Source organism: Cyprinodon variegatus, unplaced genomic scaffold, assembly GCF_000732505.1.
Source record: "Cyprinodon variegatus isolate N-32 unplaced genomic scaffold, C_variegatus-1.0 Scaffold674, whole genome shotgun sequence".
Taxonomy (NCBI): domain Eukaryota; kingdom Metazoa; phylum Chordata; class Actinopteri; order Cyprinodontiformes; family Cyprinodontidae; genus Cyprinodon; species Cyprinodon variegatus.
The window spans coordinates 63,706-74,639 of record NW_015151127.1 but is presented as its reverse complement, the minus strand read 5'-3'; the positions used below and the strand labels follow the sequence as shown (position 1 = coordinate 74,639).

The 10,934-nt window shown below is 35.3% G+C and overlaps 2 protein-coding genes across 9 annotated transcripts in view; both read right to left on the bottom strand.

Annotated features, from left to right (window-relative positions):
• itga9 (integrin subunit alpha 9) overlaps positions 1-4,797 on the bottom strand; it is a 70,973-nt gene extending 66,176 nt beyond the window's left edge. The window contains exons 1-2 of the mRNA XM_015394160.1: positions 4,378-4,797; positions 4,031-4,158 (exon numbers count right to left, since the gene is read on the bottom strand). Coding sequence (XP_015249646.1) covers positions 4,031-4,158; positions 4,378-4,553 — 304 coding nt within the window. The 5' untranslated portion in view covers positions 4,554-4,797. The remainder of the gene's footprint in view (positions 1-4,030; positions 4,159-4,377) is intronic.
• Positions 4,798-8,621: 3,824 nt separating this feature from the next.
• The window catches only part of golga4 (golgin A4), a 24,412-nt gene continuing 22,099 nt past the window's right edge, over positions 8,622-10,934 (bottom strand). For all 8 annotated transcript variants that reach the window (XM_015394146.1, XM_015394151.1, XM_015394149.1 and 5 more), the window contains 2 exons: positions 9,036-9,122; positions 8,622-8,946 (listed from right to left, as the gene is read on the bottom strand). In XM_015394146.1, the coding sequence (XP_015249632.1) occupies positions 8,932-8,946; positions 9,036-9,122 (102 nt within the window). In that variant the 3' untranslated portion in view covers positions 8,622-8,931. The remainder of the gene's footprint in view (positions 8,947-9,035; positions 9,123-10,934) is intronic.

The window sequence follows — 10,934 nt, the reverse complement described above, 5'->3', positions numbered from 1 at the left end:
AATATCGGCATATCGGATATCGGCCAAAATCCCAATATCGTGCATCCCTAGTTTCAGAGGTTTTACAATTAACCATCTTTCACTCTCAGCCACATATGTGTGGTGAGCTATGGTTTCAGACAGTGAAGCTCCCCTTTCTCACCACGTCTCTTTGAAAATGGCCCAGGGTCATAAGAGAAAAAGTGTCTACGAAGTGTATGACAAGAAAAAAAAGGCCTAAGAAGAGGCAGATATATCCCAGAATGCTCTGCACGAAGAGCTCTCCTCACAAAGCATAATGGGATTTACTGTCGCAGCAGCCCACTGTCGCCATAGGTTGTCACTACCCGACTGAGACCCAAGAAAGATGGCCCAGGCACCGCACGGAGGAGGAGGAGTTACGTGACCAATGGAGCAAAAAAGCAGTTATCTTCTGACCGAACAGTCAGTTATCTATAAAAGTTTTCTATAAAGTCCACTATTTAGTCTCCGCTGTATGTGGACGCAGTAAGCTCGTATGAGCTATGAGAGCAGCACATTTTAAACTGCGTGCACGCACATTTGTTTTTGAAAGGGGAGAGGGCTTTTAAAAAATCCTTCACAATACCTTTAAAAGGCTAATGTTAACCTTAGAGGAGCAGCAAATAATATCAGCTCAGGCAGAGAAATCTGTTGACAGTGCAACTATTTCTAACAAACTAAATTGTCCTCTAGACAGGCGACAAGAGGAAAGTCATTGTGGGATCAAGTCTAGTTTGTAGTTTACCACAAGCCATGACTAGCAAAGATGTTCAACCCTGGTCTTGCATGTGTTACTGTATGTGTTTCCCGCTGCAATGCAACCAACTTGTATGAATGGATCTGCGCAAAACTATGAGGAATTTAAGACCAAAAACAATCATTCTGATTATTATTGGAATAAAGCATCTAAAACATGTATACACCGTTGTATTTATGCTTAAAAAAAAGCATATTTTTTCAGTAAATAAGCTCGATCCAGAATACTGGTACCTTCTCCTGATACAAATTCTATAAATATATATTCAATAAATAATCACATCATGCTATGAAATTATTAATCAAAAAATTATCTTAACTTAAAAGATTAATCAAGTTGTCGCAGCGCCGGAGGGTTTAGATATTGACTTCTGTTTAGGAATAGATCATTCATTTAGACAAGTTGAAAACATGGAAAAAGTTTGGACTGATCTTAAACTACTGCAAAAAGAAAGGACAAAGGAGTTTATTTTATAGATATGCTACACAGGTTGAATCCCAACTCTCACAAAATTGCAGCTTTCTAGTAAAAATTGGTTCTGTTAAAACTGCCTCAATGTGACTGCAAAAAAAACTTTATACCACATTTTTTTTTAGATTTTTTTAATCTTAAATCACTTCATAATAATGTTCTTGCCTTGAAGTCTGTGGTTATAATGTGACAAAATGTGAAACTGTGAAGAGATATGAATGTATTTGCAAGGGAAAAAAACATTTAATGGAGTAACTTGCATGTCAGTGTAAAAAAAAATGTACTCAGGATTCGTTTTACCAGTTAAAGTAAATTTTCCCATAAATAAGATATTATAAAGTTGGTTAAAATGCTCTAGGCATTTCACATGTTTAGATTTTCATCCATTTTGCAATTATAAACAGATAATCTGTTCATTTCAAAGCTTAACAATGGCTCCAAACATCCAGTATAAGTCATAATTGTATCCATGTTAATAACAAGGGTTTTGATCCCTGCTTCACTGAGTTAGTTTTAAGGTTTTGTGATGAGAAAAGATTGTGCCCTGATACTGAACTTTTCTTATCTCGAAGAATAAAAACATAATCTTCAATTAGCATGCAGAGCATACAGAATCAAATACAGAGATGTATATATTAAAATAGGTACCTCAGTTTTGTTCACTGTGAAACAATTACCTTTAACCTTTGGTTCCGAATTCATATACAAAGGTACTTGGAGTGCAGAGAAACTTATGTGAAAAGGCTAAATGTTTATTTTAGGTCCATTTTCAACCATTTTTAACCAAATCTTATTGTTCCTGAATGAAAAACCCCAGAATGTCACTGCTGGAGCACAAACATCCTCCATCTTTGTCTTGAACAGTAACAGGATGGATACATATGTTATCAATGATAACTGCCAACAGAGAGAGGATTCAGGAAAACTCTTCAGAGAAAAATCTGAAATCCAACTTTTTGACATTTCCAAAACCAATAAAATATTAGGCAGAGTTAAGGAGACTCACTAGTCATACATTTCAACTGGTCTCTCTGGGAACACAACGATATCTTACTCAGAGAGGAAGGACTAACAGACGCTTTTCTTCCTCAGGAAGTTAAAGTAAACCTCCCCAACCTCCCTTTAACCCCACCCCGCTATCCTGCCATGTGTATCTGTAATTACAAAACATTTGACCCTCTGCTGTAAAAAGCAGTTTTCAAATTGAACTGAAGAAGACAGAGGGCACCTGCAGTACCCACTGCAGATTAGAGAGTGCATAATTAACACACCATGACTCTCCTGCAAAGACATCTACATGGAAATACTGCCAAAGAAGGAAGTTTTATTTTGAGGAACCAAACTGAGCTTAATCTGTTCTCACTACCTTCTTCCGAAGACAGATACAGACTCCTCAGATTACAACAGATGTAAAACATATTTTTTAATCATCAACCTGTTAAATGGAAAGCCAATAAAGCTCCAGAAGACGTAAAGTATTAGAATGCATTTATTCATTCCCTTACCGTTTTTTTAATCATTTGATTTCAATCAGCTTTTGATTAGAAAGTGCATTACTCAAAACAAATTGTTGAGTTTTTTGGTCTATATGCACATCAACAACTAAGATTGAACATAACCCTGTCACAGAAGAAAATCTGTTAAGGCAGCAAAAGCAAAATGAGACTAAGCTGTTGAGATACCATGCAGGACAATTACCCCAAAAAAAAAAAAAAAAAAAAAAAAACAGCCAGTACTAACTAATTCTATTGCTTCTATGGGTCGAATTGGATCATTTTAGTCCAGATTTAAACGAAAAATAATATCTACAGCAAGATGTGAAAATTGCTGTAGGCACTCTTTATTTAATCTGATTAACCGGAGCTATGTTGCAAAGACACAATGGCAAAAATCTCCAGCTTCCTCAATGCATAGCTGGTAGTAAAATACCTCAAAACACCTGCAGATGTAACTGCAGTGGGAGGTTGCTCTATAAAAAAATATATTATAATGGGGCACTGAAGAAAAAAATGCAAATCACTCTTTGCAGACTTTTTTTAAAGTAAATAATATAAGATTTAAAACTTTTTTTTTAGTTTATCACATAATGTTCAATAAAAATGCTTGGAAGTTTTTGGCTAATAAACTATAGGAAGTTTAAAATCCCTTAGTAACCCAGTTTATGTGACTGTTTTATTCCTTTTGTAATTTGCCAATACTGAGAACAAATGATTTTGGAAACAATAAGTGCAGAGACATAGTTTGTTGTATTTCCATGAGAGCCACTAATTCAGTTATGGCACATTTTGCCAAGTGTCTCCCTGGGACTGTTCTTTTGTTTGTTTTTTATTTTATTTGCTCACTAGCTGAGAGCAGAGTTAATATTAAAGCCATATCTGCACCCTCTGTGCCTTGACCATATCAACATAGCCTGATGGGAGGCAGAGGGGGGCTTTTAAGAGTAAGGGAGTACTAAGTCCTACGCTTTGGCTCATGAGCTTGGAAAATATTAGCAGAAACATAAATCATATTAATCCAAATATTTATGAAGTCTGCGCACATAAGACCCATTGTTTTAGAGCAAAAAAAAACAACACTTGAGGACTGTAAAGTGCAGAATATAAGGGTGGATTATTCTGATAAAACAAAACAGATGCTTAAAAACTGCAATGGATGAAGAAGAGAGAGAAATATGTGGCTTGAAGCCTATTTTTTTTTAACTTAAATTGAATTTAGAATTTGGGATCATGTGACTGTAGTGAATATGTAATATGTGCCATTATATGGAGATGCGTGCAGGCAGCAGTGGTGGGGGTGACTGACCTCTCCCCAGATCCATCTCCGTACAGCGCCGCTCAGGGTTACTGTGAACCCGACATTTAAAAACAGCTCCAGGAGAGCGCACAGAGCTGCTGTAGGAAGAATTTGCCTTGGGTGCTCCCACTATGACCCTGTACACATAAAGAGAGGAGAGCATTAGGGGGGGAACAAAACAAAACAACTTAGTTCATCTCCAAAATTTGCCCTGGAGAGGATAAAACAAAAGTATGACAAAGCAAACTAATTTGTTATTTTATGAGCACCATACTCAAATATATACTTGTGAGTGCAAATAAAAAAATCAAAAGCATAATCATTAAAAAAGAGATATATTCCCAGCTGAGACTCACCAGCGTGTGTTTTCATGAAAATGTTCCAAGACAGAGTAGCCAAAAAAACTAGAACTTGGTCCTTTGAACACCAAAGGATGTTCTAAGTCAATATTATAAGAGCGAGCCAGAGAAATAAAGAGAAAGACATAAAAACTTTGCTGCACTCCCGCTCTGTGCCGCTGCGGAGGAACCATCCTTTTGCGCGTCGTGCGTAATAACGCGGTAAGAGTGTCAAAAACCTGATAAAACGTAAAGTTATGTGGAGAAATCCCCTGCCGGTCACCCGTCAAAAGTTTTGCAAATTGATTTTTAGTTGCTCCTGCTCCGTTTAGCGCCTCATCTGTTCTGCGGTGGCATAAGCAAAGGCTACAGGAGGAAAGTTAACAACGTGCGTCAGCTTCTCTCCATTCTGATCAGACTGGGAAAGTTGCTCTCAGACTCGCTTGGCTCAAATAAATGCAGCCAAGAGTCAAGTCCATCAGAGGTAGAGTGGAAGTAAGAGGTGTTTTTTTTCCAACTAAAAAATAAGAGCACCACTTTCTGTGAACTCATTTTAAGTCACTGATCGGAAGGCGGTACTTTATTATGAAGGGTCGGACCGGAAGCTCTGTTTGTTGACATTCTTTTCTGTCATAACAGACACAGACAGAAAAGAGACGAGTGGTTTGGAGGCGCTGAGCTTCACATTACATCCATGAGCTTTATTGGGGTTCAGGCACAACAAAAGAGGAAGTTGGGAACTCGCTGCTGTCCTCTACAGGCCGCAAATAAACTTTAAAAAGCATTAAATACTTTACATAAGGTGCCCTGGATTCAAAACCTGACATTCTCTGATAAAACCAAACATATTGTTGGTGTTATTATTATTATTATATATTTTTATGCCACCAAAGAGTGAAACTTTTTGCTTTTGTCTGAATGCATAAAGTTCTCTATTTCTAATGAATGTTCTTAGTTCATCAGGTAACTACCACAAACTTTAATGTGTTACTGGGCTTTTATGTGATACTGACACAAAATAGAAAGTTATTTTGAAGTGTGATGAAAATTATACTTTTTCTTTGTCTTTTTATTTACAAGAAGAAATCAGCAGAGCAATATGTGTATCCAGCACCTTTTACAACTTAAGGGTCCACTTGTGTGCATATTTATCCTATTATAAATCAGATTTTTGTGTGAGTGGGCTGTTTCGTCAGAAAGCTTTAGTAAACAAAATAAATGTGCAACTGAGGGGTAGTTGAAAACATAGATGCCAGAACCCAGTTAAGGTAATTCTACACTAATCACACTAAACCAACCAACCGTTTTACCAAATAAATCACCAAAGACAAACTACATTTTTCTAAAGCTCTTGCTGTTTTATATAAAGGTATGGTTGACAATCTTTCTTTGACTTTAAGCAACAGCATAGGTGTAGCCAAATTTTATTATAAGTTTGGCCAGGCAATAACCAATGCACACTGAGGGGTGGCCAAAGGTGGCTAGGCACCAGAACCTCATGCTCAATATATACTGTTCCAACAGGAACATAAACGTCCACATGTCTAAATAAAAAAAAAACCTATAGTTTCCTACAGCCTTTGCTAAAAAAAATTGATGCATATATTTAAACATCCTTCTAGATAAAAGGTATAGTGGATAAAATTCTTTTAGATTTGCGTTCTGAAGCGAACATCTTTTCCATCGACATTACTTACCTACTTTTATCAATATCATTCTGCATTAAATCGATATTTACAAGTCATAATATCTACATAAATTCAGAATTTAATAGGTTTTTATTGAAATAGTTATTTACAGTATCTATGATTTAACTGAAGACTGTTAGATGACTTGGAGAGACGCATAATTTTCTCTTTACCGCATACATCACAAAATCTAGTTCTGAAAGAGCATGAATTCTCTACTAATCATCTCCATTGTTGGTATATTGATGTGCATAATTAACCACTGTGTTTTTGTTAAGTAATTGTTAATATATGAAAAATTAAAATGTTTTAAATATTCTACTTGAGAGTATTACTGATGCCACCCTCTGTATTGGAGGGGGAAAAAATGGTAGGGGTGGCCACAGATTAGCTAAGGGTGGCCATGGTCACCCCTGGCCCCCCATCTAGCTCCACCCCTGAGCTACAGAGGGTTCCCCTTATCCATTGCACACCAGTTTGTGTAACATCCTGTTACTGCACATGAGCATTTATGTATTCTGTTAGCTTTGGTGACAGACATTCATTGCAGCTCCATTTTACATTCTGAAGATGGTTAGGAGTTACAAGAAGCAAGGTCTCTTATCATTTTATGAAAAGAAGAGGAAGGCGTCAGAAGAAAGAAATAACACCAGTGTGTATTTGGGAGATTCTTTCATGTGATGGCGGAAGAGCAAGGAAGGTCTTGAGCATGCAAAGTTACTGAAGTGACTTGGACATCTTTTACCCACATTTCCAGAAAAATATGTACTAAATCTTTAATCAATAATTTTTCTGTTTAGCATTTACATATATATACATGATTAAATGTGTTTATTTATCTCTAATTAACATTAAGAATCATATATGGCTTACAGAAACATATAAATGCCCAATAAATGAAAACTAGTTCATAAAGATTATAGATTCTGATTGTCATCTTTAATGTTAGTATATTGGTTTGAAAAAAAGAAAAAAATCTGTATTTTTGTTTTGAGATTATTTTTAATACACCAACAATTAAAATGTCAAATTAATTAGGACATTCTACCTGAGAGTATCAATGCTTCCACCCTCTGGTTTAACAGAGAACCACCACCAACATATGGCAACAATTCATCTCGTAGGGGTGGAAACAGGGGAGCCAATGGCCCCCCATCTAGCTACGCCCCTGTCTGAGCAGAACCGATTTCATGAGCAGAAAGACAAAAGTTTATTAAATATTTCATATCAAAGTGTATTCATAATGGTCCAGATCTAAAATCCAGGAAGATATGAAGAAAAAAATTCAAAAGTTCTTTTTTTTCCCAACACAATCTTGAGTTTGAGCTGTTTTCTAAGCATAACTGCCAGCTGGTAAAGACTCCCACCCAAAGACGTGCAGTAAAATGTGATTATCAATCTTAGTGAATGGGGCCTGAAGGCAAATAAAGGCCACACATATTTCTTAGAAATTGTAAGTGAATAACGAGAAAGGAAATATGCAAATGATGGATCATTCTTCTTCCCGTTCATTATGAGATACTTTGTGTTGCTCTCTCAACATAAATAGGCTAAAAAAAAGGTTTATTATGCTCTTTTCCACCTATAGCATATTTCTATTATATTCACGTTTCTTATACTGCACTGTTTATGTGCAATATGTGGGTGTAATTCAGCACAAATTTAGCCAAAAAAAATTTGTGTTACAGTGTATCATACAACAGCATTAATAAAAAAAAAAAGTCCTCCGAGAAAGTTTTATCAAAGTTCATAAATACAAGATAAAAAAAAGAGATTTTTTTTTTGTTAAATTTGTCTTTTAATTGAAAAATTCACTTTTTTTTTTAACTGATAATTTTAAAAGGTATTAAGAAAATTTTAATTAGACCTTTGAGAGCTTCAGCAAAGATTTAACTAAAGCACCCAAGAAACATCTGGTTAGCAATCCTAACTGCCTCTTTAATATTTCTGCAATAAAGCTGCTTCCACTGACCTACTGATGTTTAAATAGGCAAAAAGCATGATATCCTCCAGAATCAGCCATATGATAAAGACTTTATCTTCCTAATGTAAATTAATATTCAAATCTAATGGTATTTTGTAACAAAGAAAAAAGTGACTCAAGCTTAGAGTTTTAAACCCACATGTTTTAACCTCCATGCTACAGCCTTCTTTGTAAGAAACTTGATCTTCAGCTCTTTATTAAAATGCTTTAAAAACCTAAAATCAAAAGTAAATTATTCATGTTGCACAGACATATCATGAAAAAAAGGACAAAATCAAATTTTTGAATAAGATTTAATTTGCCATAAAATGTAAAGCCATGTTCCCTTTATCACAGTTTTTTTTATTACACAATTTACACTTGTGGAGTGTTGTAGTTTCTTAGTCAGTGTCAAAATATAAAGCATAAAAAAAGCTGCATTGAACAAACCAAGTCCAAAATCTTCTAATAGTGCGAATGCACAGTTAAAGGGTCGTCTACAATTTTAAAGAGGAAGCGAATCGGACAAAGTAACTACACAGGAACATATAAATCAAGTGACTGTCAACCTTAGTGTGTGATATCATTTATTGCACAAGCCTTTTCTTTTTATATAAACATCCTAAAATAACCCATAATATTATTAAAAACATAAATTATAGTTTAAGTAGAGATGGATTATAGAGGATTTGTGTATCCGTCAAAAAAAAACAAAACTATTCCCTCGTACATTTGAATGAATTTTCACAAACTTCTCTCACACACACAAACACACATATACCCCAGAATGTGCTCACAAACACACAACTTTACACACAAACATAAAAAGACTTGATTCAGAGGGAAGGACTCCAAATAATCCATGGCAGCTTTCCCCATCAGCAGCATATCTTCATCATGAAGTTCTCAAAGCAAACAAAATCATCGTAACCAAGGCTGTGGAGAGACAAACATGACATTCATATTTAGCAAAAGGAAGATATGAGCTACCGAATATTAAGTCATTGGGTTAATAATATGCTTACTATTGGTTTGGAGTCTTCTTTCTCCAAAACCTTTTGTGCTTGATCTGGAGAAAACTTGAGCATAGAAGTAATCACCTTAGCCATCGTCTGCAAAACAAAATGACATTTTCTGGTTTTAAGAAGAGAATTATCCACTTAAAAACAAAATGTACTCACTGCTACCTTTGACACATCACAAAATCCAATTATAGTTGCTCTGAGACAATAAAAGCCTAACAAGACAAAAGGAGAAGAATGAAAATGATCTCTATAATCAACTTCAGGCCCATCTGCCACTGAGCACGCATTTCCCCATAAATGCTGGAGATAATCAGAAACAGTGGTGCAGTGTAGGAAAGCTAACTGCTCCACTAACTCTAAACAAGGCCAGCAGGACATTAAATGGCAAATCTGCGTCATGCAGGATGCATGTGCTTGCAGGCAGCCTCTAGGACATCCTGCACACAAGAGGGCTGCCATGTAGTTTTAAAATGTAGGTGTTTGTTGAGAAGAGGGGAAAATAATTGCCGAGTTCAAGATCCTGTCGTCTTAGCTAGAAAGATCGCTGTTCCTTCCGTTTCTGCATGATGGGAACACATTAACTCAATATCGCTCTGCAATACAGTTTAACCAATATTAGCTTATTTTCTGCAACTGTTTTCATATATAATGTGAACTATAAAGGAAATCCCTTAAGAGTAAAAATAAATCAGCTGGATAATTAAACACAATCAAGAACTTCTGGTTATTCTATAGTAAGAGACAAAATATTAAGCACCAAGAACCTAAGGAAATGTTGTGATGTAATTTGGGTCATTTTAATCCAACGACATATGTAACCATATGTAACTATTAAGTAGCTGCCATGTTGAGAAATACAGTTTTTATAGCTAATGAAAGCAGGATTTTGTGTTGACTAACACTGAGTAGCACATGAGTATTAATTAAAACGGAAAAGGACACTATAAACTTTATTTATTTAGATATATCCAACTATCTATTAACTTATCCTAATAAATTAAACCCAGAGCAAACAACTGCCATCTTTAGAAACAATAGATGCTGTGTGAGGTGAAATACTAACACTAAACAACTGTGTTGTAGGGGTGCTTTTCTCCATCAGGGGAAGCTGGATGGAAACATTTCACAGTTAAATACATATTAAAGATGTCTCAATCCCTATAGGATTGAGCCATTTTCAATAACAGTCTGTTTAAAGACAAAAGAGACATTCCCCAAAGCGTATGCAGCAGTAAACAAAGTCAAACAATTTTCTATTTAGACTCATGGTTTTAAAACCCTATTGTAAAAATTTCAGAAATAAAAAAAAAAATAAAAATCTACCATGATTTTAATTTGATTTTACGACATTTACAAATTTTTTGTTGGTCTGCCATAAAAAAAAAAAAAATACTTCTTCAAATACATTGAAGCACATAGCTACAAGATAAAAAGAGTCAAATGCATAGAAAGTGCTCCCTGATCAGCTCGTTGGTGATAAATCAAGTTGCTAACACCTGCCCTTAAGTCAAAACTATTAGAAAATGCAACAATAAGTAAACAAGACAAACATGATTCGATTAGCATTATCAGCAAGTAATGGAGTTTGGTAACCTGATAAACCAGACTAAATGTGAGATTAAATGTGTAATTTAGTCTGGCTCCGAGGAATGAGACATCAGAAGATTGTTGATGTTGTTGATGTGAGCAACCCCTTGTCTTTCAAACCGCTATGTGCCTATTGGTCATCGCTCTGACCAATGAGCGCAAATGACTGTGACGTAAGTGAGACAGAAAGCTGGTTGGGGAGTGTAAACAGCCTGTCAGTAAAATAGCGAATACGCCCTTTTTTATTTATTTATTAAAAAAAATAAAGAAATAAATTATATATATATATATATATATATATATATATATATA